Here is a 26,466-nt window from a genome sequence, read left to right on the forward strand (position 1 = left end):
GAATGCAATTGTTGGATGTAATGTCTTGTGTACAAACGTTTCATCACCTCATACACGAAAAACATTGAACAGGTCTGCAGACTACGTTAAGACAACAGCCTGCAAAGTGCATAACCTGACGGCAACGTAGGCTCTAGGGTGTTCAGTTTTTTCCTACATTGGCTTGATTTAATAGTTCAAAATTGCGGACTAAGACCGATGGATCAATATGCAGGGTATGAGAGGGCAAAAGTAAATGTCAACTGGTGGTAAAAGAAGTGAAGTTTGGCATGTGCCAATTCGCGTTGGACCTGCATGGCTCTTTCCAGTCCAGTCTGCACGCATTGCAGTCAGTGCGGAAACTCATGCGATATCGACGTGAGTGATCCATCTCCGCCAGGTAATAGATGTGACGATTGATGTGACTCGACGATGAGCTGTCATTTCTGGATGATGTGGTGAGTGCAGGCCAAGTGAGTGGCGCCGTCTCCACAAGTTCCCAATACGCTAGCCTAGCTCGTCTGCGGCGCCAGCGATATCACGTCGAGCTGTCGCCCTTCCTCTTGCATCGCCAATTGACCTCTGCGCATCACCGCAGCCCGTCACCATTCTCCCCCGTCTGCTCGTCAGCGTTCTCTTCGTCCCTTCTCTGTTTGTCACCGGCAGCTTCGCGCTTTCCTCACCTGGGCTTCGGCCGCGCACTCGAATTTTGGGTCCTGAGTAAAGTACGTCGGTTTGTCCATGGCGTCACTGTGCTGGCCATCGCGGCGGTGACAGCGCGCCCGTATCCACTCGCATTTATTAATGTCGCCCAGATCTGCCCTAGTCTCCTTCACCATGTCGGACCTGCAGGAGCTGCTTGCCCGTCTCAACGGTGGCGCATCTAGCAACCAACAACAACCACACGGCTACCAGCACCCGTCTGTCTCGTCGCCTCTCTTCTCCCCCCAGCCCGGCGGCCCGCAGCCTCATCACCAGTCTGCCGTCATGTCGCCCAACTCGTCCATGGCCAACACGCCCGCGCCCGAGCCCGTGTCGCAGCCCACGCCGCAGCAGCAGTCGACCAACCTGCTCAACCTCCTCCGCTTCAACTCGCAGGGCGGCGGCCCGTCTCGACGCGTCTCGCAGCAGTCGCAGGCGCCCGACATTGCGACCAGCATGGCCAGTGTCATGGGCAGTAGGACGCCCTCTCACAGCGCCGCCGCCCCCGCGCAGTCGCCTGCCGCCGCCCAGCAGAACCCCCAGGACCTTCTCCTGCGCCTGCTGAACCACCCCAAGCCCGCCCAGACCAGCGGCCGCTCGTCTCGCGCTGCCTCCGTGCTCTCTCCGCGTGCGTCCAACAAGCCTGAAACGGTTGTGGACGACCTCGCGCAGGACCTCGCAGACGCCGAGCTCGAACACGTCTCGTCTGACCCCACCGTACACACCCCGGGGGCCTCTTCCCCCATGAGGATGTTCGGCTCCGACAGCAAGGAGCAGTCGTCCCGCTTCCAGCCCGATGCCGCCTCGCTTGCCCCCAAGTTCACCTACGTCAACCCCTTCGACCAGCTCGAAGCTGCTAGCCCCCGCAAGAACACCCCGATCCAGCAGGGCTCCAAGCCTCCTGCCCCCAAGATGGAGATCCTCAAGAAGAGGGCAGTCGATGCTTCCTCGCCCGCTCCCCAAGACGACGCTCCTGCCCATACACACGAAACTGTGGCCGAGGCCGTGAGCGACCTCGGCGAGCAGGTCGGTCAGCAGATCGAGGACGCGCTTGCTGAAGCTGAAGCCGAGGCTTCTGCTCTGCCCCAACCTGAGGAGCTTGCAGAGGTCCAGGAGGTCATGGCTGAGATTGCGACCGAAATCAAGGACGAGTTTGCCGACCCAAGCACAGCCAAGGACATCGAGGCCAGCTTGCCCAAGCCCATCGCAGCTGCCTTGAAGGAAGTCGCTACCGAGATCGCGCAAGACAACGTCGCCGAAGACTGGGAGACCGCGGAAGCCGAGGAGAGCCTCGCAAAGGGTGAGGACCAGACGGTAATAGTCTACAGGTTCCCCATGCGCGCCTTTGCCTCCATCCAGGTCAACCAGATGCCGCCTCGTCGTCTCTACTTCGCCAACGAGCTCTTTATGGATATTGCTCGCTTGAAGAAGGACTTTGACCAGATCGACCGCTCCCTGGTATCCGCCAGCAAGAACTTCATCGTATACGCACTCGTCAAGAAGGGCGGCTTCCGCATCATCCGCCAGGAGAACGGCCAATACCGCCAGGTCTTCGAGAACCACCAAGAGCGTATCTTCAACATCGCCCTTTGCACCTCTGCAGACGACTCACAACAACCGCTCGAGAGCATCCTGGGTATCGGTGTCAACGGCACTGTCTTCTGGACCTCTCTCGACCCCGCTCGCGAGGACCAGTTCGGCGAGAACCTCGATTCGCAGGGTTTGATGCTTCCCCCGTCGCCATCTCAAGATGATAACACATCTGGAGGCCAGCTCAAGACTCGCGCGAAGCCATCTTCGCGTCACCCAGAGTTCTTTGCTGTTGGTAGGGGCAAGTCCATCCACATCGTCTTCCCCAAGGTCGCCGCTGAGTATGCTCGGTCTAAGAGCCGCATCTGCCACACGGAAAAGTACCTCAAGGAGCGCTCCCTCAAGATCCTCACTGGCAAGGCTGGTAAGGACTTCACTTTCAGCGAGGACGACACCATCATCGTCTCACTCGACAAGGCCGGCCGCATGCGCTTCTGGGACATCCGTACCCTCACCGAGCCAGACCTAGGCAACCCTCACAGCCCTCCCCGCCAGGTCGAGGTCTCCGAGACTCTGCTTGAGTTCCACACGACCACACCCAATGCCAAGTCGTGGCCCACTTCCGTCTTCTTCTTTGACAAAGACAAGCCATATACTAAGGGTATTGCGCTGCGTTATGTCATGGTCGGCATGAAGCAGAACCACGCCTTCCAGCTGTGGGACCTGGGTCTCAACAAGGCCGTGCAGGAGATTCACCTGCCTCACGAGAACGAATCCGACGCCATCTGCAGCGTATCGTTCCATCCCCGCACTGGCATCATGGCTGTCGCCCACCCTACCAGGAACTCGATCTTCTTCGTCCACGTCTCCTGCCCGAGGTACAATCTTCCTGCTCTTAGCCAGGCTGCCTACATCTCCCGTCTGGCAAACAAGGGCGACAGGGGCCAGAACAATCTGCCTCCAGTCAACGCTACTGCCATCATGACTAGCATCACGGAGTACTCTTTCGCCTCCAAGGGACAGATTAGGAGCCTGCACATGCTCAACGAGCCCGCTGGACCTTCTGATGTCGACGACCCTGACAACGCCGCTCTCTTTGAGCTGTACGTCATGCACTCCAAGGGTGTCTGCGTCTTGCGCATCCGCCGAAGCGATCTTGGCTGGAAGAAGGAGGGCGAGCCCATTCACCCCAAGGAAGCTGAGGAAGAAGGCGTCATCACCATCTCGCAGCTCAAGCCACCTCAACCTGTCACCGATGAGTCATCTACTGCTGGTGACACTCCTGCGCCCAAGTCTGTCTCTGACCGATCTGCGCGTGAGCCATTGAAGAGGGAGAGCAGCACCGCGTCCAAGCAGTCCATCAACCCCGAAGCAGCGATGCGCGCATCTACTCTCGCTAAGGTCGAGAGCAAGCAAGACGCAGCTCGTGCAGCCATCATCAACGGTGGTGACAAGTCAGAAAAGAAGAAGAAGAAGCGCGCGGCCGCCACAGAGACATCTTCCCAAGTCTCTACAGCGCCTTCAGCTGTGGCTTCCACTGCTCCTTCCGCTCGTATGCCTGCACCTGCACCCGCGGCTCTGCCCCCGTCTTACGCGCAAGCTGCTCAAGCGACTGCGCAGTCCAAGTCTCCGGCACCACCTGAGCCATCCGTTGCGCAGGAGCCTGCCAAGTCCAAGGCTGCTGACACCACTGAAGCGCCGGAGTGGGCCAAGCAGCTCATCAGCAAGCACCTCCAACGCCCAAGTGCCACACCTACCGCTGCTCATCCGGCAGAGGTTGATGCCAAGAAGCTTGAGGAGGTCGTACAGGCTGAGATCACCAAGGGCTTCTCGCGCGAACTGGACATCATGTACAAGCGCTTCGACGAGGACAAGCGTGTCATGAACGCAGCCAACGGTGCCCATCAGCAGGCCATCCTGCGCCAGGTGTCTAGCACACTCAACGAGAATGTCGAGGGCGTCATTGGCAAGATGGTCAGAGACAACATCCGCAACGTCGTGCTTCCTGAGGTGTTGGCTAAGACCACTGCTACCGTTGAGCAGGGTCTGAGCGCCAACCTCAAGCCCATCCTGGCCCAGCAGTTGTCCAAGGAAGTTCCTGATGCTGTGTCCCGAACTTTGAAGCAGCCCCAGATGTTCCAGTCACTCTCTGATCAGGTCGCAAAGAAGATTGCTGGTAACTTCGAGCCTATGATCGCTGCCTCAGTTGCTACCGTCGTCAACCCCGCCATGTCGAACTTGACCAACATGATCGAGCGTCAGATCGGTGGTGAGCTCCGACAAGCCCATGCTCAACGCCGTGAAGATGCTATCAAGATCTCCGCGTTGACCGAGACTGTACAGACATGCCTAGAGACTATCCAGACTATGGCTGCCAACCAGATTGAACTTCAATCCCAGGTCGCAAAGCTCCTCGAGGCTCGCCAGGCTCCAGCTTCTCGACAGGTACAAGACTCGCCTGCTGCTCCACGTACCCCTCCCAAGAAGTCACAGGAGGAGCTTGAGATCGAGTCTATCCACCGTCTCATGTCCGAAGGCAACTATGAGATGGGCACCATGCAGTGGCTGCAGTCGCCCCGCAGCGCCGCGCTCTTCGACTCTGTCTTCGTCCGATATGATCCTGCCTACCTCAGCCAGGTGAGCCCGCTGCTCGCGCTGTCGACTGGTGCGGTCGTATCTGAGCATCTGGGACGCAACCTGACGGAGCGCCTTGTCTGGCTCAACGCTGTATTCCAGAGCGTCAACCCCAACGTAAGTTCACCGCTGCAGAACCATCATACTCCTGCTAACGAAACATCACAGGACCAGGAAATTCGCGACATCATTCCTAAGATCATGGACGTCGTCATCCAGCGCTTGACCGCCGCATACATCCAGCTCAACGAGAGCACCCCTGGTAGCCCGCTCCTTCGCGCCATCTCTCAGCTGGTCAACAAGTGCAACGAGATGACTCGCGCCGCTGCGCCCTTCAGCCCCCGTGGTTGAAGACCGAGGTGATAGGGCAGCAATCTATTCGTACAGCAATGAGCGTCATGTGCTGAGAATGCCTTGACATGTATCATTGCTCAAGATGTTTGGGCTTCTGCTTGCGCCTTCAGTATCGTTTGATCATTACCTCTTTGCAAGTCTTCGTTGCCTTGTCTTCGACGTCATGATCACAGGCATACACGGAGCGCGCATATACCGCGGCAGGCCTACGACACCAGATACTTTACACTCTCCTTTTAGTTTGATCTTCCTTTTCTTTCCTTCCCAATGTACACATAGATTCATTTCCTTTCCTTTCCTTTCAGATACCCACTGTCTTTACCTTCCAGCGATCCACTCACCGAGCGTCTTGTCAGTAAACAGTCTAGTGATGCTGGAATGCTCACATATTTGACTGTTTCTGCACTTGTGCCCGCGACGAAAGCGTTGGATTTGGGGATGATGGGGTGCGTGGGCGGTCTATGATCTTTCTCACGATCTGGCATGCTATGAGTAAAGTTATCGGATTGACGACTCTTTTCTTACGAGTAGTCGGCCTTTGAGCTCAAGCGTTAGGGAGGGTGAAGCATGTGTACGATATTTTCTTGCGATGGTGGATGGATATAGTAACGGCGTGGGTAATGGCTGGAGTAATACACCGGTTACTGGAAATTGTGTTTTTGATGATGATGTTGCGGCGGAGAGTGGCGTAAACTACACCTTGCACATGATGAACTTCTACATTAACGATTAATAGTCATTGATCTACGCGCGTCGCATCCTTCCCGCTCGCGCTGCTCGCGTGCTCATGGGTGTTCGCGTGTTCGGCAGAGCAGACAATGGGGGGGCGATCACGATGAGACGAAGCCCCGCGTCCGTCGCATGAATCGTCGCAGATTACCCACCCCCCATCCACTTTAACCACAACTGAAACACCACTTGAAGCCAGTCACAGCCTTGTGTCGTCTGCGTTGCGACTGGGAACTCGCTGTTCCGTGCAGTGCGTGAGGGTATTGCGACGGGCGGGAGACAGCGCATTTTGCATTGTGCCGCAACGTGGGTTTGGGTGTCAAGAAATAGGTGTATGCGTGTCGCGTGGTATGGGCGAGCAGATGCTTACTGATACTGCTATGACTGAGGAATCCATAGATGAGAGATGCCTGGCTTGGTTTTACTCGGCTTGTTGGTGTTGTGAACTGGTTTCCCTTCTCCGTTTTTCGCTTCCTTTCCTTCTTTCTTACCTCGTGTCCTCAGTTCCCTCTTCTTCCTTACCCAGGTACATACTGTTGTTATCTTTCTTGACACTCTTTTAATAGCGAATTATACGAACGAGGTTTTCGACGAACTACTACGCCGCAGCGTTATAGACGGGAACTAGGTGTGGCACGACACGATACCGATACGTTCGCTATACTATACGCGTACGCCTCCGCCACTTCCTTTGAGGAGATCGAGATCAGGACGAAAGCGGAAAGAGGAAAGAGTGTAGTGGGAAAAAGGAAAGAAAACAAGAAGAGGCACAGTTACAATGGCGATCAACTGGATCCTACCCGTTCGCGCGGCTCAAGCTGTACTTTCCATTGTTGTACTCGGTTTGATGGCTTATGGTACGTCTCCTCCCCATCTTCCCATCTCCCCATCTCCCCATCCCTCCACCATTTTCCCATCTCCTCCATCAAACTAACACCCCCCAGTATCATCATGGTGGTCAACACACTGGCGCCAATCCTCCCCGCTGGAAATAAACTACCTCATCTTCGCGCCCTCATGGACCATCCTCAGTCTCATTCCCCTCCTACTCACCTCCCTGCCTAAATTCTCTCACTTGACTGAGAAAGGCAGTGTGAAGTGGGCTCTGTTGGGTCTGGAGGGACTGACGATGTTGTTTTGGTTTAGTGGGTTTGTGGCTCTTGCGGTGTTTTTGAGTGGGCGGATTTGCTTTGGTATGGTGAGTTTGATCTTCCTTTCTATGCGCCGTCACGTCAAGATGGGGTGTTTGGGGGCTAATATGTGGGATGAATAGGTCTGTGATGTCGCCCGCGCGAGTACGGCTATCAGCGCCGTTTCGTGGCTTGCTTGGGCAGTTACTTTTGTGTTCGGTGTTGTGGGTGTTGTTAAGGGACGGCGTGGTGGTATGGGTATGACGTTCGGTGGCAAGGCGCCGAAGAGCAAGGAGGTGGATATGCATCAGGGTGTATAGAAGTGCGGGTCTCGGTGGTGGGGCAGGGGTGATGTGTATATGACTTGGGACTTGCGATCATCAGGTATGATTGCGGCGCGTTGGTGGCTTTTTGGATATCCTGCTTTGCTTTGAGCATTGGTTTAGTCGTAATGCATTCTTCTTTTGGAGTATAATGTCGTGTTTTGATGTGCTATGAACGGTTTTTGAATGATGATTTCCATGTGCGATACTCATCATTTGAGATGACAATTTTGTATGAGTACAATAAGAACTTGGGAAGTTGTAAGTGGTTCATCGGCGATTAGTTAGCGCGATGGGATAGTTCTCGCGCTCGTCGGTAGACATCTTTACATATTTGCTGTGATGTTGCCACAATCATCCGATGAGAAAGATCGTCTTTGCATTGCGAAGCATACAATCTAGTCACAACCTCGATGATCAGCGCGGACCAAGCCAAGGCCCAGTGCTGAGTCAAAGATGCGTTCTTTTCTTCGTTGGGCCTCACGACCATGCCTTCGTCACCGGTGCAGAGAAAGCCAATATTAACATCTAAGCGATAAAAGCAGGAAAGCTCTCGGCAGCTGTGTCGCCATCTGTCACTTTGTAAGTATTCCAGATAACTCTGATGGACACTAGATTATCAGTACTTTACATGACTGCATTAACGGCGCATTTGTCATAGAAGCATGCGATGCCTTGGTTATGAGGAATTGAGGATGTCGACATCCGACCCGCGTGGTCGATGGCGAATTCTAGCCTCGTTTCGAAACGCTTGGTATGTAGCAGTGTGCCGAGGAGGAGATTTTGTGGATGCCTTATAACATGCGTTGTATGCCTGATGAAGCCATGCTGAAACGTAACAGAGACGCAAACCGCCTGGAACGGCAGCCTCGTCCGCGACGTTCGATGCGGACGGCGACAAGACATTTCTTTCTTCGATAGTTGTGAACAACATCATGCTGTACGAATGCGATACGTCGAAATGCTGCCTGTTATAATTGATGCGCGCGCTGGTGGATGCGTTCACGAAGATAACTGTCAGCAACCCCTCAGTAGTTCATCGGCACTGCTTGATTGGTCATAGCGCCGCCGCTAGCGTCTAACGTACCTGCGGCGGATCTGCTCCAGGATTCTGATACCTGCAACACCACGCCACCGATATTCGTCACAGAACAAGAACTTCTGCATCTCGGCTGACACCATCTGACAGCGTTCTACTCGCGTTTCTCGGTTCTCGGCAACGCGTTTTCCACGACGATGCCAGTAAGAGCATGCTCTGTCCACCGGGGCCCGCATAGAAACAAAGCGGCCAGATGCCATCCGACTGAATATAGCAAAGATGGCAGGGAACATAATTCCAATGATTGCCATAAACGGCAATGATGCCGCTCTCGACTTGTTGGCGGGGAGCTTGGCGGGGAGCTGTCAGTTCCCAAACCTTCCGCAAATCTGGATGCAGGGGCTTTTTTCAAGCTGCGCTCGAGCGCTCGCCTGATACGTGTGCGAAGCGTGTCAGCGGCCATGGCTGGATGGATCTGATGGCCTGCGAAACAAGTACATCTTCTCTCGCTGCTTCGCTGTCCAAACATTCTTCTTTCCACTTCTCCAGCTTCACGCGCGCGTAAACATTGATCGTATCCGCAGCGGTTTTCTTGAAACATCAGTCCGGAGAAGAACGACTCGTACCTCGAGAGAAAGCAACCATGCCGAAGACCGCTGTCTTCACTACCATTACGCCGTTGCCGGCGGGCATCACAAGAAAGAGTGTGCTCGACATGTACCGCGATCATCTAGCTATGATCGACTTGAATCCATTGGTGGTGGAACGGTTCAAGTGCAGGCCACCTAGCTATGCGCCGACTGACGAGTACTGGTCGATGTGGTACACTATCAAAGGTGAGTATCCTTCTACATATTCACCATGCATTTGCTGACATCTTCTAGATAAGGTCTCATATCTACCGGGTGGCCTGGCGACAGGCTCTGTATCATACCACGCCTGCTTCAACGACACAGCGGAAGGTCTCAACACACACGTGTACGCACCACTTGGTCTCGATATTCAAGGAAAGTGGACCGTAGGAGGACGGCTGCCTGGCGAGCCAAAGCCTCCGGCCGAGCCTGGCCTAAAGACTCCAAGACACGGACTGTATATCCGGGAAGATGTCAAGATGACCTGTTCATCGCTACTGTTGAGCTTCGTCAAGAGGACATTCAAGGACTCGCACGGCAAGCTTGTGGACAAACTGGTCGAGAGAGCGCACATCCTGGAGTCAAACTTTGCGAACGAGAGACTGCAAGCACTTCGGAATGTTGCGCCTGGCGAGCGAATGGGACACGGTGACATCTTCATCGCACCACCACCAGACTACGACTACCAGCCTTCTCCCAGATACCTGCAGGTCCCCTCCCCTCGCTTCGTATCACATACGCGAAGTCAGAGCGACCCGGTACTCTCTCCTGGCTTTTCTTCTTCCTCGACGCTCAATGGTTCCAACGACAACTCGCCTAACCCAAAAGACCGCCCGATGTCCTTCACCTTCGTACGCGAAGAGAGGGAGGTAGCTTCCTCTGCACCCGAGCAAGGCTCCTTCCTACTACCAGCGACAACATACGATGGCGGCTTTTCACAAGTGCGCGAGCGATCGCAATCTTTGTTCCCTGGTAACGCCCCGGACGAAGATCTTGAGCGCATCTACTCAGAGCGCATGATCTCTTTAGCACCACTGAGCCCAACCCAATCCCCCAAAGACTGGACACCGGAATACGCACCTCGGGTCTCATACACACCTAACGAGCGACCCATTTCCTTCACATTTCCCTTCGACCCAAAGCATCCCTTTGACCGCAAGTCGACATCCGAGACGTCGCAATCGGACCAACAAAACCTTCTCGACGACATCGACGACGCGATTGACGAATTCATGTACACTTTACCCGCAACCACATACAAGACGCTACCCGCGACTACGTACGACCCCAAGCCGACTGCCGAACCCACACTCTCCAGCGCAACATACAACCCAGAGCCAACGCTTTCGAACGCTACCTACAAGCCAGAGCCAATACTGTCGAGTGCGACCTACGACCCAAGGCACGCACGGAAAGACTCCGTCATGCCAGCGCAGTCTTACGCCGACGAACCACCGCCAGTGCCGCTCAAGGACGACAAGTACAGGAAGGGTAGCATCAGGGGATAGGACGGGACGGCGCAGTTGGTGATGTTTGACGACCTTTTTGTATAACAGTACTTCTGCTTCAACCTTTTCATTTGGGGAAAAGCGTGTTTGGTGTTTGAGCGTTTGGATCTTTTATATATACCCTCATGTATCAGGCTACCGGATAGGCTGGATGGAGTACCTCGCACCCTGTTTTTTTTCTACAACAATGGATTATGAAGGCGGAAACGCTACGATACTACACTGCTCTTACAACAACCAAATTGACGTGAAAAATCTGGTTAAGCCACACCATCGCTGAAGCGTGGGCACGTGGCGGTAAAGTGCGCTCTTACATATAGGTACTCGTAGGATGGCCAACGTGTATACGTACCGTGTATGAAGTCTGCTAGTTTTATTAGTTAGAACTAAGGTACTTAGGTACCAATGTGATCGCCCTAACAAAACTGCGCAATGTGTTGCTTCACATTCAACTCCATGTTTGCTTGTGTGTATAATCCACAACAACTCTACAGCTTCGCCCCAGCCTTACTACCCCCCACTGCAGCGAGCAAAAACCGTCCAAAGTACCTCTCCAGCTTCAGCGCCGCATCTCCATCCAACTGAATGACTGTGCCTACCCACCCATCAGGTCTCAACACCACCACGGCTCCGTTCTCGGTAGCAACACCATAGCGCATGTGTGCACTACGGTCCTGGTCGTAGAATACACGACCGAACGGCATACCGCCCAGCGTCTCATAGGCCGATGGCCCACCGGGACCTGCGATAATAGAAAGACATGATATCGGAATATCCGGATCGTGAAGCCAACCAAGTCGAGAGACTGCTGCTGTGAACGACGATAAAGCGAGTTTCGTATGAGCTACCTCACCAGCGAAGAGCGCAATATAAAACGTCGCCGTATTCGGTGTCTCGGTCTGTAATCGCGTAGTTTCAAAAGTTGCTGGTTTCTGTAACGTAACATCCGGTGCGCGCTGACCAGGCTGTACTGACGATACACCCGAGCTCTGCGTGAAGTTGAGATAGGAGTCTGGCTCGTAGTATATGCCCAATCCACTACTGAACGTCGCTGCTTCGGCCATGACTACGCCTAGCACTTCGTTCGGGTCGGCGTTCGGGTCGCCTGTCCAGCCCTCGGGTAATTGCATTGTCATGAGACGCGAGATGTCTTTGTCGTAGTTGATCAATCTCTGGACGTTGGGCAGTCGCTCTGCTTCGTACGAGTGTAGCAGATCCGGTTTGGCGAGACCTTGGAGCACGAGGGAAAGCTTCCAGCCTAGGTTTACTGCATCATGCATACCTGTGTTCATACCTTGCGCTGCGCCTGAACTATGTGTGTGGCATGCGTCGCCAGCGAGGAAGATGCAGTCATGCACGAAGAACGAGCGCGCAATACGCTGCCCCACAACGTAGATTGTCCACCAGTCTACCTGCTTGAACTTGAGGTTGAACGGCTTGACGGACGCGATGGCTTCCTTGACAGCAGCTTCTTCGTCAAACACCTTGTATGCCTTCTGACGCTCAGCTGTGAACGCAAAGCCTATACGTGTTGCACCTCTGTCGAGCGCGGCCCAGAGGACGTTGCCGTGTGTCGGCGACTCGATGGCGCAGTACGTTCGCGGTTTGGGGAGGTCGGTCTCGATAACGCCATCGACGCGTACCCACTTGTCTTCGCTAGACGAGCCATCGAAGGGGATCTTCATCTCTCGTCGTACGGAAGACCGCCCGCCGTCTGCGCCGACCAGATATCGACATTTGACTGCGCTCTTCACCTTCGTCTCGCCATGTTCAATCGTAGCCAGTATGCGATATCCACCCATCTCAACCCCGTCTATAATCTCGATGCCCACCAGGGCATACGGCGCATCAAGCTGTACCCCCTCCTTAGCCAGTGCTTTCCTGAACACTTCTTCTTGGTATTTCTGGCGCAACACCAGCGCAAAGTCCCACTTGGTATCCTTCATATTCTCCATGAACGCCCAACCTCTACCTTCGACCTCGTTGCCATGCTTATCGTAGTTGACAGTCTCACGGCATGCAAAGCACTGTTGTGCAAGGGCGTCAGCTAGGCCGAGCTGATCTAACATCTCAGAACTTCTGGGAAAGAGGGTGATGGCGCGTCCATAGTTGTCTTGGGACGACTTGGGATGTTGTTCTATGATCTTGATGCGATGCGTAGAGCGAGGGAGGTTGCGCGCGAGTTGGTAGGCGGTTACGAGGCCTGGGCATGAGCGTCAGTATCATCATGTGTGTAGTGGAAACGGGGTCGTGTACCTACTGGTCCTCCACCTACCACAAGTATATCTACATGCTCTACCGGTAAATCCGAGGTTGTCATCTTCTCTAGAAAATGGAGATGCTCAGCTTGGGCGCATGACAAGCTTCCTCAAGCCCATGTACGCCCATGTTGGCCAGCTAAAAGCCTCCTGGGCCTGATAGCTACATCGGGAACGGCAAACAGAAGCTGCCGCATTGATAAGACGATAGCATGGCATTAGTCATGCATGCTCGATGTAACATGATGGAGATATGCACAATGTACGCGCTGTCGCGAAGGAAGGTGGACGCAAGAATGGGGTGGGACGCGAGGTGCACAGGCGGCTGATAAGATAAGGATCAAGCCGCGGCAAACATCAAGCTGCAAGCCCAGCCCTTCGCTCAAGGCTACAACATCGAACACAATATGGAGACACCAACGAGAATCTACGCGTTGCACGCGACATTTCCTGTCACAATAGAATGAAGAACGTTCAATGCGTCAACGATGAATCCACGAGTCCGATTCCACTTCCACGGCGCACGCGCATCACCACAACCCACACCTACAGCGGCAACACCCACTCCCCCTCCCTCATCGGCTTCGCAAGACTACTCGTATCCCTCTTCGTAAACCTGCCATACCCCTTCACACCCAACAATCCGCCATTGTCCCTATCCCAAACCACTTTTCCCCTCAACAACGTCCACCTCGGCCACTGCTTCAGCTTCCTCCCTTCAAAAGGCGTATAGTCAACATCATGATGCAGCATACTATTCGTCAACTCAAACTCCTCCATCTTGCCATCTGGATACCAAATATTGATATCAGCATCCGATTCGCCCTCTATCAGCGCGCCTTTCTTCGGGTAGAGACCGTATAGCTTCGCGGGATTCGCAGATGTGACTTCGACGAATTTGGTGAGCTTGAGGCGGTTCGCGCTGAGCGTCAGTGAAAGCCGTGTTTCGATACCAGGGCAGCCGTTGGGAATGTATTTGAAGTGGCCTAGCGGGTATTCTGCGCTGATGCTGGATTTCTTACCCGACTCAGGGTCGTCATAGCGGAAGGGACAATGGTCTGAAGAGAGGATTGTGAAGGTGCCGTTGGCGAGACCCTCCCAGATCACGTCGCAGTCTGCTTCGCTTTCGCGAGGTGGGGGCGAGCATACGCATTTCGCGCCTTCGAACCCTGGCTGGTCGAGATCTAGCTTCGTGAGGAAGAGGTATTGTGGGCAGGTTTCGGCGTAGATGGGTAGGCCGCGGTCTTGCGCTGCTTTGATATGTGCGGCTGCTGCGGGCGTGGATACGTGGACGATGAGGATGGGGGTGTCCATGAACTCTGATAAGCTAATGGCACGGTAGGTGGCTTCTGTCTCTGCCATGGGCGGATGGGATGAGCCGTGGTATTTCGGCGCGAACAGCTTCTTCTTCTCGAGTTGCGCGGTCATCCAGTCGATTACTTGTCCGTTCTCGGCGTGGATCATGGTCGTTATGCCTTGCTTCCTGGCTTCGAGAAGGATGTCTAGGATCTGACCATCGTGTAGTTGAAGGGCTTCGTAGGTCATGTAGATCTTGAGTGAGGATATGCCTTCTTCTCGCAGAGTCTTGAACTCTGAGAGCGCCCTTTCTGAAGGATTGCCGACGATTATATGGAATGAGTAGTCGATGTAGCAGTTGTCCTTTGCTCTTTCGTGAGTAGCCGCTAGAGTATCGAGAAGAGTATCCTCGGTCTTCTTCTGTGGCGCAAAGGTCACCATGGTAGTGGTACCACCGCATACTGCTGATCGACTGCCAGTCTCGTAATTGTCTGCCGTTGAACCGTTGCCGAACAATGGAGGCTCTTGGAGATGAACGTGAGCGTCCACACCTCCTGGCATCACATAGCCGCCTTCAGCGTCTATCGTTCTGGTTGCTTGTGCATCTTTCAGTCCTCCCCTTGGAACTACCTTCGCGATCTTTTCGTCTTTGATAGCAATATCCAGCTCTTGAACTTCATTCTCAGACACTACCACCCCATTGATGATGATCAGATCGTACTCCATTGCAGTTTTTTACAACCTTTTTCCGAGCAGAACAATAACACGAAATGTTCTTCCCAGTCATACACGATCACGAGAGGATACATCTCAGCGGATCAAATGTTATCGTGGTAGTGGAAAGAAGGCTAGGCCAGGTTTGTGAGGTGCGTATCTCAACCCCTCTTTCGCGCTGCCCCACCTTCCTCCCGTCCTCGTTCTTATCAACCACGACGCCTATTCGCGTATAAACGCGCTCGAGAATGATGCAGATATCCTGCACAGTCATAGACATTGGTCATAGATGATGAAAACGCGTTCTTCGCACGCCGACGCGTCGGATGTTACTACCTAGGTACCGCGACTTTGACGCTTTCATCTCATGCGTACCTAGGTAGCCCTCTACACCAGTCTTCGACTCACCAACGTACACTTATATCACCATGCCTTCCAAACCTCTCAAGATCAACGGCGAGAGGCTAAACAGCACACTGCAAGAAACATGCACCTCCTACGGCGCTCTCCCAGCGCCATCAACAGGCATGTGCCGCCTAACCTTAACTCCCTCCGACAAAGCAGCTCGAGACTGGCTAGTCAGCGAATGCACGAGTCTAGGATGCGACATCAAAATTGATCAAATGGGAAACATTTTCGCTATACGCCCAGGTACCGCTACAGATAAAGCGCCAATTGGCATGGGTAGTCACATGGATACGCAACCAGCAGGCGGGAGGTAGGCGCACCGACACCCAAGCAATCATCATAATCATCAGAGCCTGATGGAAACATAGATACGACGGCATCCTAGGCGTTCAATCAGCCCTAGAAGTCCTGCGCACCCTGCACGAGAATAATATCCAAACCCATCATCCCATCGCCCTGATAAACTGGACCAACGAAGAAGGCGCGCGGTTTCCAGGCGCAATGATGGCATCCGGTGTCTGGAGCACGCACAGTAGCACCGATTTATCTGCATGCCACGCTCTCCGCGATACCGACAAAATGTCCATGGCAACTGCTTTACAAGAAACAGGATACCTTGGTCTAACTCCGTGCGATTACCGCGAGAACAATCTGTCCGCGCATTTCGAACTACACATCGAGCAAGGCCCAATTCTCGAGCGCGAAGGCAAAGAGGTAGGCATCGTGACGAGTGTGCAAGGGATGAAGTGGTTCGCCATTCGCGTTACGGGCCGAGAAGGCCATTCGGGCACAACGCCCATGGAAGGAAGAGCAGATGCTTTGGTAACAGCTGCACGGCTCATCACTGCCGTAAGAGATACCGCTGTGCAGACTGGCCTGGGTGTAGCCACCGTGGGTGTCATCAGCAGCGATACGAGTTCACAGGCTACTATACCCGCTGGCGTAGAATTTGTGGTGGATGTTCGATGCGATACTGATGACCTCGTCGATCAGCTTTCTGAATCCATCTTACGCGCATTCGAACAAGTCATTAAGGAAGAAGACAATGCGACCACGTATTCCGTGGAGCGTACGTGGGGATTGCCAGAGTCGAAGTTCCACCCAGATTGTATCGAGGCTGTGAGGACGGCAGCAGTTGGGTTAGTGGGTGAACATCAGGTCATGCAGATGAAGAGTAGAGCAGGACATGATAGTGCGTGGACGAGCAGAGTGTGTCCGACGAGTATGATCTTTGTGCCGAGTAAAGGGGGAATAAGTCATAATCCGGAGGAGTACACGAGTCCCGAGCATTGCGCGTTAGGAGCGCAGGTATTGCTTGATGCGGTGCTGGGGTATGATGAGAGAGTTAGAGATGGGGAATTTGGGGGCTGAGGTAATGCAGTGGGCACTCGAAGATTCGTGATGGTATCGCATCAACCCATTCTAATACACAAATCAATGTCAACTATTTACAAGAAAATCCCTCTCTATAACCCGTCTACACCACAATGCTCAACCTTCCCACATCAAGGTCTCATACGCCCTTCTCAACCAGAGTAAACAGCCGGCCCAGGACTAACATACTTGAAGCTAGAATCATAGATCGCCTTCGTGAAGACCGGATCACTAGTCTTATACCCCCCAGGAAAGCTAACACCACTCGGCGTCGCACTGCCACCCCCCGTAACCTTAACCTGGAAGCAACTAACATACGGCTGCGGGTTATTCGCACCAGCATGCAGCGCAATCGCCTCAGCCCTGACGAGGTAATCCCCGCTCGCAATGTTCTTGGGCACGGTAAAGGCGCGCTTTCCGCAGTTTGCGTTGAGGATCTCAGTGCCCCACGACGCTGTTGTGCCTGTGTACCCGTCTTCGGCGACTTTGAAGAAGGAGCCAGAGGTCGCGGTTTTGGCGTCGGCGACTTTGGCCATGTAGACGAAGACGGGGCCGTAGTGGTTGCCGCCGATGGCGGGTTGGGAGCAGGAGCGGGCGTTGGGTTGGGCGTGCATTTCGACGGTTAGGGAACTGCCGGCTGAGGGGGTTTGTTAGTATGTCTGATACTGTACGATATGCCCTACGTGAGGATGGGAGAAGAGAGAAGTGGAGATGGGGAACGTACCAGCGACTTCGCAGACGCCAGATGTAGAAGCTGGGCCGCGTCCGCAGAACATATCGGGAGAGGTCAGACTGGTGATGGGGCTGTTGTCTTTGACAGTGCGCACACAAGTGCCAGCCTTGTCTTCACTGCCGACCCAGAGTTCTTGCCAGGTGGAGTGGGCGGAGACGGTCGCCGCGGTGGCGAGGAGAACGGTGGCGTACTTCATGCTGGATGTTGATGGGATGGGATGCAAAATGAGTGAAGGGTATGAAGGTGTGTATCGACTCTTTCTCGACCAAACTCCAGCCGGCACTCCCAGTATTTATTCCCCTTCAGTTCTCCGTGTCATGCGCCTTAGGACTGTTTACTAGAGTAATCTAAGACCGACGACATGACTCCACCCGGGCCGTTGTACCTACTCCTCCCTCGTCATCTCCGCACCTAGTCGTGGCTTCCAACCACTATCTTCATCGCTTTCGCCTTGATCACTTAGATAAATTAATGGCACTGCCATCAAGCTTTCTTGGCGCCTGTCGGGTAGCGCGTGCCCCGTCAGGCCGTCAGCACTCAATTTGCACGACACGCGCTCATTCGCCGGGATAGGGAAAGCGGAGGCGAAGTGTAAATGGAGAGATTTTGAACTTGCATGTCCCCAGGTTTCAGCCTTTTACCTCATTGGGCACGGCATTGGTGGTTTGGTACCGAGGTCACATGGCGCAATGGGCGCGGGTTTTGGGTTTCGGACTGCAACGGTGATGCTTGGCTATATGGAGGTCGTATATTCTATGCGTCATTGTGGTCAGTGGGATGGCTGCGTTGGGGCGGTGCGAGGCCGTCATGTAAGCGTTGACATCTGGGCTGTTCAAGGTTCGCTGAGTTTCGGGCTCCGATGTGAAGTTGTTCGTCCGTTCATTCGTTTTGCCAGAGGTATTTGCGCGTCTGCTGCATCTTGAAAGGTCGTTGTGATGATCCTCTCATGTTCCTGTTCGAGAATGCCGATCTGTCGGCAATTTGGGCCTGGAGCCGCTCAGCAGGCTAGCCGACGTTCAATCCGAAACGATCTGAATTGCTAGAACGTCTACCATTGGTTTGAGTCTGTCGATACCCACTGGTGCGTTCTTTCTTTTCGCCTTGCATTTATTCATATAGATGAACAACGAGGGCCGACAGCAAGCAAAGTGTTCAAAGATGGCTGGGCGGACGTGCACCTGAGCGCCACCGATGTCTCCGCTTCGATTGTGTTCGATATGGAATCTTCGATAGATTGGGGGCCATTCGATTTGAGTCCCGGCATAGCGTAGTGCATGCGAGGCTGTCTCGACCCGGGTTCCTTTACGCCTCTTCCGTGATGGTGTGATCGATGTTGCTTGAAGTTCGAAATGCAGGAAGCCTACGGAGACGCAACCATATCGAAATCGACGCCAGTGGTTTCCTCATCACACACGACGCAGAGTTTACCAGGCTTGCCTCGACGCCTTTCCCGTGCGTAGTCGAAATACCGATCCCCTGGTCCTTCTCGAAGGAAAAGAAGACGTCCAATTTTACCACCGCCGTCCAAGTTCTAAGCGCCTTCCACCTTCACACTCTTCTCCTTCTTCCCAAAATAATTCGCCAGCGTATTCTTCTGCGCCGGCTTCTCCTTCTCTTTCTTCGCACTCCCAGCTCCCTCCTTCTTCTTCGCCTCCCCAACCCCCATCAACTTCTTAAACTCCTCCCACTCGCCGTTCCCCACAATCCCCCCACTAGCCTCTTTATGCCCCCTCGCAAAGCTCTCCCCAAGCCTCTTCCGCAATGCCTCGTCGCCCGCAACGATACTCTCCAACTTCCTGATGATATCGACTTTCTCTTCTCCTTCGCGCGCTCTCGCACATTTCGCAACGCGGCACGAGAAATTGACTTTATCGGGCAGGTAGCCTTCATTTGCGCACATGACGATTTCGAGTTTAGTAGATTTGAGAGTACCGGACCAGCGTGTTGCAATAACAGGATGGATTTGCGCGGCGCTCGATATAGTCAGAACGGCGATTGTGGCGTCGGCGGAAAACTTGGGGGCGGTGTGGGTGCAGCGTTCGGTTTCTCGTCGTACTTCCATGCTCGCGTCTTTCAGCTTGTCGGCTTTCGCGATGTCGCCCGGACTGCTGGCGGAGATGACGGCGTCCCAGGCGTCGCGCACGTTGTAGGCTGCTGATCTGCGTGGTGCGTTGGCTAGGGCTACGGCGTCGTTGATGGATTTTTTGGGATGTTGCTTGAATGTCGCGACCATGTCTGGGAAGGGGGGTTCCCATTTTATGCTACTTCCGAGGTCGCCGTGCGTTCCTAGGGCTGCTAACCAGGCTATCTTGTCGTGTAAGTCTGGGTGAAGGGGGAGGCAGATTGTGTATGTCAGTAGTGCGCTGGTTGCCACGGGTGGGCAGTCATGAGCTGTCACGTAATCGCTGCCTTCTGGGAAGCCGCCTTCATCTGCAAAGTGATGGTCCACTACCAGGCATGTGTGGGGTGAGTCGATGACAGGCGATGTCTTCCGGCTGCCTTGATCTAGAATGAAGATGTAGGATGGCGAGATGGCTGTCAGGGCCTGCTTTGTGGTTTCATCATGCACATTAGAGCCTTTTGGTGGGAAGTAGACGGATATTAGATCAGGTGATAAACCTAGTGCAGTGAGGGTATGATGCAGTATGGCGCCAGAAGAAAGCCCGTCTGCATCCTTATCGGGTAGGATAACGATTGGTTTTTGCGCTTCAGCACTGCGGCATGTTAGTTTCTACACATTTTCTATCGAGTGTTTAGTGACATACCATTCTCGAATGATCTCTCGCGCACGTTCAATCTGCTCTTTCCTTGCCGGCCAGACGTTCTCTCCAGACTCGTCTTGTCTTGATGGAGTGAGATGATATGCAGGAACCTCTGTCTTCGTCTTTGTCGTCGTCTTTGTCTTTTTCGGTTTTGGTGGCGATATATCTTTCTCGGCTTTACGTTTTGCTGGGCTCGACATCATCGTCGACGCGTGGAATTGCCGGGCTTGGATGAACCGGGCGAATAATGGCGATGATCGTGGCGGATATAGACCTCGTAAAGATGATTTTGGCAATTGCGCTAATCTATGTACAAGAGATCTCATTATACATATGCGGTATCCTGGCTGAAATGAGAGAAACGAATACACGCAAGGTCGTTGACCGGGGTGGAAGGTACGAAGGTATCGATGACGTAGTCGACACACTAGTCCCGTTCTCGCCCAACCACCAAAGTTTCGAGACGCGTTCACGCGTTTTGGTGTTGGGATGCTTTTGCGCGCCTAGCTCATCTCAGGAGCGTTATCGACTTCCTTCGTGGTCTTGTCAGCGAGCATCGTCTCGTAGCCTACATGCTATCATTAGTAATATCCTGAAAAAACGAAGCTATGTACATACACAATTTAATTCGTTGCACCGCAGCTGCAATCTCCTCGCTCGAGTCGGTACCATCATCCAGCGTCAAAGCCGCAGCGACATACTGAACAGGTTTGACGAACGGTCGACCCTCTTTTTTGACATCTGGAGGAGGAAAAAAAGATCTGTCGAATCGAGCAACCTGCCTGAAGGCATGGTGGTATTTGGCCTCCTTGTTTCTGTATGACTGCGAGTCTTGGAACGCGTGAAAGTCGAATTGTGCGCAGTCTAATCCGTTGGGTTTGGGAATATTGGCGAGGGTCAACAATTCCGTTGCTGTTCTCGTCAAAGTGTTGCGATACGAAACCATTTTGGTGATCATCTTTAGGATCTTCTCATCGTTGTCATACTTTCCGTCAAGAAAGTCTTGTGTAATGCCGTTGAACGCTGTGTTTCTCCCCGGGAAGCTGTTACGGTAGATCTCGCACTCGGACTTAAGGGCGTTTATCTTCATCGTCAAAGGACTGGGGTGTTCTTGAGGGGCTTCCATTCTCGAATTGGAAGGGGATGGTGAGACTTGCTGTGGGATTCGTATGATGAAAGAGTGTCGCTTTGATTGGAGATGGTAGCAGACAGAGGTTTATATAGCTATAGTGCGCTACCTCAGCCTTCGTGCTAGGTCGGCGCGTCTGAACTGGATTTTCGATTTTGGGTAGTAATGTGAATTTCAGAAGTCGTAAGTGGCTGGTCTGTCCTGCGTCACCGCAGTACCGTGGTAGGAAGTGGATTCAACCATGTTACAGCTGCAACACGACTTTCGCCTCTGCAAGTATACGCCCATCGAAGCCAATGCCTGTGACCTCAACCCCAACCTCTTGCCCCGCATACCGCTCCACGAACCTCTCGTTCAGAACATGCTCCAACGCATACGCTTTAGCAAACAGCAGCCCTTTACTTCGAATTTCAAAGTGTGAAAAAGGACCGGTAACATTACTCCATGGCATACCCGCAGTTTTGGATTCGGACTTCGCTGCATCATCCTCGTAGTTCCAGCACAGTCTAACATGCTTGTTCTCCCCTTCACCGCGCTTTTCAACCCGTGCTTCTTTGATCCTGAAAGAGGAGCTTGGAGGTACTTTCAATGTAGGCGAAATGCAAATCTCTTTGAAACCAATTAACCTCACAGGCCCACGTAGACTTCCCATCAACGGACCCTTAACCTGTATACCCAGCTCTTGTATCCTCGCTCCAGGTATATCATCCAGCAACACAATCGGCTTCCGCGATAGATGCAACGTGTGATAATGCATCGTTTTACCAGATTTGAAGTACAAAAAAATCGTCATGTCCTCCATTTCCGGTGGTCTAAGATTATCGTAGCTGTCTAGTACCATTGAGAGTTGCAACGATCCATCGGCTGGCATGTCGAGTTTGTAGAGGGGGAGCCAGACTTGTACGTCAAAGTCTCCGGGTAGCAGGTTTTGGGTGAAGGAGATGACTAGGATGTTGCGGTTGTGAGAGTGTTCTATGTGATGGGAGAGTGTGGCGCATTCGCTTTCGGGGGAGAGGCTGGCTGGACGTGGGAGGATGGATTGCGAACCCAGTTGTGAGTGTGTGTTGCTGTTGTTGAATAGGTGTTTTGCCTCCTCACCATGTGGAGAGAATGCGCGGGTGAAGTCGGTGTAGAAGAAATGTTCTGAGCCTGCCACGCGCTCTTTGGCTGCATGTAGGATTGGACGCTCTTTGTTTGGTAGGTGACGCGATGAGCAATCTCCGCAGATGCACTCGATGCCCTCTGGTAGTGGAGTGCCTTCCCAGACGGTGCGTTCGACATCCCGCTCATGGCCTGGAAAGTGCTCGAACGACCATGCTGGTGCAAAGATGCCAACCGATTGACCCGTATCCGAGAGTCTGGCCAATGCGACTCCAGTGTTTGTACCACCGCCCCCATATTCAGGATATGTGACGCGAGGGTGGGTAAAACTAGACTTGTTCTGTGCCCAGACGTCCACGCCAAAGTAGATACTCTTCTTCTTGCCTTTGGCGAAAGGGCCATGAAAGCCAGCGTACTGTGCGAGCTTCATTGATTCAGAAACATGGATATCCGTCCAGCAATAATTGGTGAGTAGGTTTTCGCACGCGTCAGCAAATTTGAGGTTGGAGCTGGTCAGTGCGTTCTGGTATGATATTTTGTTGGAAGTGGTGAGCGCATCGTACCTGGGTTAGAGTCATGCGTCAGTCATGCGTGATAGTGGATGTGAGGTTATTACCATATGAGCCGTTTATCGACTCCTAGCTCAGTCTTGAGCTGGCGTAGAAACGCTCCAAGGACCTCTGGATCCCACACGTGGCTTGGAAATGGCTTCTCGATGTTTATGAGCCAGCCATCAAAGCCGAAGTGTGTTGCAATGGAGGCCAACTTCTTCGCCATGGGAAAGATCAAATCCCCAGACTCTTCTGTCGTATGATTCAACACACGTTCCGAGCCTTCAGTTTGCGGTTCAATCAAGAAGGTGCCCAGCGCTTCCACACCGTTCCTGTGAAGCGTATTCGTCCACGTTGGTGGGGGCACACAGACCAGCTTATGAGAGAAGTAGACAAAAGTATCAACAAACTGGAGATATTCACATGAGTAGAGTTCCTTGTCTACGCCGACGGCCTGTACGCTTTCATAGTCGTGGTAGTTGCCAGAATAGTCATGAATCAGCAGAACACCAGTTCTGTGGTCTTCCGTCTGGACTCCACCGGTGGCTCGCAATAACGGTGTATTGGCTCTTTGCAGAGGGTCAGAGTCAGCCTCGATCCACGATTCCAATTGCTCAAAGGTATCGAAGTAGGCGAAGCCCTTTAGTCGATCTAATGCGCGCTGATGGCGTCTCTCTTCCGGTGTAGGTCCCGTGTCCGGGGTGGGAAACAAATGGCGGTAACCATCACGAATCGGCCGGAGGATGTCTTTCCACCCGAGAAGATTGGCCATGTCTGACTGGTGGTGAAAGTGGTGAGTGTATGGCGACAGTGGTGCGAACTGCTGCGGGAAGTAGCGGCGATCGGGATGACGTTGGCGGCAGGGGCATGTCTTGGCGTGCAAGGCTCCACAGCTCCATCCCTACGTGAAGCAGCTGGCGGAACGTGTCTTTTATGTCAGGCACTCAACCACCACCGACCACCACGCCTCACGTCGCCAAACCTCTGCCGCTCTTTTCGCCGCGACCAGCGACCCACGCACCGCCATGATGAATCTCTTCCGACTGCTGGGTAAGCCTCGCGACACCAAATGATGCTTCGAGTATGATGGGCTAACACGTCTAGGGGATTTATCCCACCTGCTATCCATCCTGATTCTGCTGCATAAGATGAAGGTGTCGAGCGTACGTCAATCTGAGTTGCACACGTAATGCGCCGCATATACTGACACGGCATAGAGCGCGTCCGGCATCTCGTTCAAGTCACAATTCCTCTATCTGATGGTCTATCTCACGCGTTACGTCGACCTGCTGTGGACCTTCTACGAACCCAAGTCGCTCTACAATACCATTTTCAAAATCATCTTCATCAGCACATCCGCCTACACCGTCTACCTCATGCTCAACGACTACAAGCCGACGCACGACCCGAATCTGGATACGTTCAAGGTGCAATATCTGCTAGGCGCGAGCGCGGTGTTGGCGATACTGTTTCCGTACAAATACACGTTCTCTGAGGTGGGTAGCAGCAGGACTTGCAATGGAAGAGGAAGGTGCTGACTGAAGTAGATCCTCTGGGCTTTCTCCATCTGGCTGGAATCCGTCGCCATTCTGCCCCAGCTCTTCATGCTGCAGAGAACCGGCGAGGCGGAAACGATCACGACACACTACCTGTTCGCGCTGGGTGCGTACCGGGCGCTGTACATCCCCAACTGGATCTACCGCTACTTCTTCGAGGTGCCCAAGTTCTACGACCCGATCGCCGTGATTGCCGGCATCATCCAGACGATCCTGTACTCTGATTTCTTCTACATTTACTACACCAAGTACGTCTCCAACCGCCATTGAAGGCGCATCAAACATGCTAATTGAACATCCAGGGTTATCCAAGGCAAGAAGTTCAACCTGCCCGTATAGACCGCGCGCGCATGGACGCTGCTTCCTTCTGCTGTTGGCGGCCGAGTTCGGTCCTACTCTGCTTCGTATCTGGGCATATTTGTGTTAGGTGGGCGTTTTGTGGCATTTTTATGGAAGGAGGTAGCCTCTGATAGTTGGCTGGTTGGGCGTTGGACGAGTTGGACGACATCACACAAGGGTGAATGGGCATGTAGGAAGATACCTTGAAATGAATAGACGCGAGATGGTCAGAGGAGTGTATTGAATATGCAAGCGATAAGGCTGAGACAGGAGAAAAGCAGTGCATGCATGTGCGCCACCGACTGCAGGCTCGAGGCATCAAGGGGAGCCGAATGCTTACCTGGAGGCGCACTGCCAATCAGCGGACGCTAATTCGGCGGCCAGGACTCCGCACCATCCATGCATCTCGCAGCCGTCAGCCCTCTTACCTTTGATACTTTGTTATCCTAATAAACCCATTTGCTATTTCTTCGTCCGCTCGCTGTTTTCACGTTGCCCATTCGCCTCGCCGACTTATCGCATTAGTCAGCGCATCCACGTCCGCCCGTCGACGATTATCGCATTCGCCTCAGTTATCGCCGTAAAGTGCGCGCCTCACACGACACGACCGACCGACGAATACGTCAGGGCCATTAGGGCTGCAGCGTGCGCACGCGAGGCTCCCTACTTACACACAACCACAGTCACACGCACAACCCACCAACCCGCCATGTTCTGCCTCCGCAGCTGGATCCCCGTCCTATTCTTCCTGTAAGCACCCACCCACCCCATCTCCCTCCCACTGCACGCGCAATCCCTCCCTAACACCTCTCTCCCCCGCAGAGTACGAACGCACGCCTCGCCCGTCTACCTCGTCCTCTTCATCTCAGCAACCTACTTCCTAAACCGACCGTGCGTGTACTGCTCGCTCCTCCTCTTCATCCTCGTCGTCGCCCTCTTCGACTTCCACACCCCGTGGTTCGATGCGCCGCTGTCCGATAGCGCGGAGCTGGCGCTGAATGGCACGGTTGCGGAGACGGCGGGTGTGTTGGCGCAGGCGGCGAATCATACGGCCAAGGCGGTGGTGAGGGGGGCGGTTGAGGGGGTTAGGGGGAGGGTTGGATTGGCGCAGGGGAGTGAAGCTGGAGGGCAGAGTTATGAGTGGGTTAAGGGGTTGTTGGGGAAGAAGGAGTGGAGGATACAATGTTTGGATGTTTTGATTAGGGTTTGAATGGAGGGGGTGGATTGGGGATCTGGGGGTGCGGGTCTGCAATGTAGAGGAGTGCGAGGCGTTTGTGGCTGGTAGGCGTGGTGGAAAGGATACTATCGCATGGCTGGGCGTATACTGAAGCATTTGCAGGCGTCAATGGCATACCACTTTCAGGATTGATATCCACCGATCCATGCGTGATAGATGTGCTACAAGCATATGGAGAAGGTAGAGGGCATTGCAGAGAAGACGCGCTACACCCCACCACGTCGGTCCATCAAATACAACAGGATAAGAACTATTTCCGACTTCCAAGCATCCTCCCATCTGGATCTAATAAATGCACCCAAGACCCCGCGCTAAAGCCGAACGCAGGGATTCAGCCTAGGTGGGGCGCTTCGGCGTGCCGCACGCGCACCTTCCCCTCTAAGCCTACACGCATCATCTCATGCCAGTCCAATTGAAACATTGACACCCCTCTTTCCTCTTTTGCTCA

At 53.6% G+C, this 26,466-nt stretch overlaps 10 protein-coding genes across 10 annotated transcripts; 5 read left to right on the top strand and 5 right to left on the bottom strand.

The window, feature by feature from the left end:
- Positions 1-720: 720 nt before the first annotated feature.
- Positions 721-5,196, top strand: J4E92_010315 (uncharacterized protein; the record flags this gene model as incomplete). The annotated part of the gene is made up of 3 exons (XM_051501653.1): positions 721-725; positions 795-4,962; positions 5,014-5,196. The coding sequence occupies 3 exons, from the start codon at positions 721-723 to the stop codon at positions 5,194-5,196; spliced, it is 4,356 nt and encodes a 1,451-aa protein (XP_051348124.1).
- A 3,867-nt stretch (positions 5,197-9,063) lies between these two features.
- J4E92_010316 (uncharacterized protein) lies at positions 9,064-10,560 on the top strand (the record flags this gene model as incomplete). Its single annotated transcript, XM_051501654.1, has 2 exons — positions 9,064-9,256; positions 9,305-10,560. 2 exons carry the CDS (start codon positions 9,064-9,066, stop codon positions 10,558-10,560), a joined length of 1,449 nt encoding a protein of 482 aa, XP_051348125.1.
- Positions 10,561-11,048: 488 nt separating this feature from the next.
- On the bottom strand, positions 11,049-14,840 carry J4E92_010317 (uncharacterized protein; the record flags this gene model as incomplete). Its single annotated transcript, XM_051501655.1, has 3 exons — positions 11,049-12,763; positions 12,817-12,885; positions 13,574-14,840. 3 exons carry the CDS (start codon positions 14,838-14,840, stop codon positions 11,049-11,051), a joined length of 3,051 nt encoding a protein of 1,016 aa, XP_051348126.1.
- A 416-nt stretch (positions 14,841-15,256) lies between these two features.
- Positions 15,257-16,607, top strand: J4E92_010318 (uncharacterized protein; the record flags this gene model as incomplete). The annotated part of the gene is made up of 2 exons (XM_051501656.1): positions 15,257-15,546; positions 15,605-16,607. The coding sequence occupies 2 exons, from the start codon at positions 15,257-15,259 to the stop codon at positions 16,605-16,607; spliced, it is 1,293 nt and encodes a 430-aa protein (XP_051348127.1).
- Positions 16,608-16,762: 155 nt separating this feature from the next.
- J4E92_010319 (uncharacterized protein) lies at positions 16,763-17,539 on the bottom strand (the record flags this gene model as incomplete). The annotated part of the gene is made up of 2 exons (XM_051501657.1): positions 16,763-17,247; positions 17,335-17,539. 2 exons carry the CDS (start codon positions 17,537-17,539, stop codon positions 16,763-16,765), a joined length of 690 nt encoding a protein of 229 aa, XP_051348128.1.
- Positions 17,540-18,874: 1,335 nt separating this feature from the next.
- J4E92_010320 (uncharacterized protein) lies at positions 18,875-20,308 on the bottom strand (the record flags this gene model as incomplete). The annotated part of the gene is made up of 2 exons (XM_051501658.1): positions 18,875-20,057; positions 20,109-20,308. The coding sequence occupies 2 exons, from the start codon at positions 20,306-20,308 to the stop codon at positions 18,875-18,877; spliced, it is 1,383 nt and encodes a 460-aa protein (XP_051348129.1).
- Positions 20,309-20,608: 300 nt separating this feature from the next.
- On the bottom strand, positions 20,609-21,195 carry J4E92_010321 (uncharacterized protein; the record flags this gene model as incomplete). Its single annotated transcript, XM_051501659.1, has 2 exons — positions 20,609-20,673; positions 20,724-21,195. 2 exons carry the CDS (start codon positions 21,193-21,195, stop codon positions 20,609-20,611), a joined length of 537 nt encoding a protein of 178 aa, XP_051348130.1.
- A 283-nt stretch (positions 21,196-21,478) lies between these two features.
- Positions 21,479-23,658, bottom strand: J4E92_010322 (uncharacterized protein; the record flags this gene model as incomplete). Its single annotated transcript, XM_051501660.1, has 2 exons — positions 21,479-22,898; positions 22,952-23,658. 2 exons carry the CDS (start codon positions 23,656-23,658, stop codon positions 21,479-21,481), a joined length of 2,127 nt encoding a protein of 708 aa, XP_051348131.1.
- A 256-nt stretch (positions 23,659-23,914) lies between these two features.
- Positions 23,915-24,781, top strand: J4E92_010323 (uncharacterized protein; the record flags this gene model as incomplete). Its single annotated transcript, XM_051501661.1, has 5 exons — positions 23,915-23,936; positions 23,991-24,049; positions 24,104-24,382; positions 24,434-24,690; positions 24,745-24,781. The coding sequence occupies 5 exons, from the start codon at positions 23,915-23,917 to the stop codon at positions 24,779-24,781; spliced, it is 654 nt and encodes a 217-aa protein (XP_051348132.1).
- A 709-nt stretch (positions 24,782-25,490) lies between these two features.
- J4E92_010324 (uncharacterized protein) lies at positions 25,491-25,991 on the top strand (the record flags this gene model as incomplete). The annotated part of the gene is made up of 2 exons (XM_051501662.1): positions 25,491-25,531; positions 25,604-25,991. The coding sequence occupies 2 exons, from the start codon at positions 25,491-25,493 to the stop codon at positions 25,989-25,991; spliced, it is 429 nt and encodes a 142-aa protein (XP_051348133.1).
- Positions 25,992-26,466: the final 475 nt, after the last annotated feature.

Source organism: Alternaria infectoria (assembly GCF_024043175.1).
Source record: "Alternaria infectoria strain BMP 0036 chromosome Unknown scaffold_34, whole genome shotgun sequence".
NCBI classification, from domain to species: domain Eukaryota; kingdom Fungi; phylum Ascomycota; class Dothideomycetes; order Pleosporales; family Pleosporaceae; genus Alternaria; species Alternaria infectoria.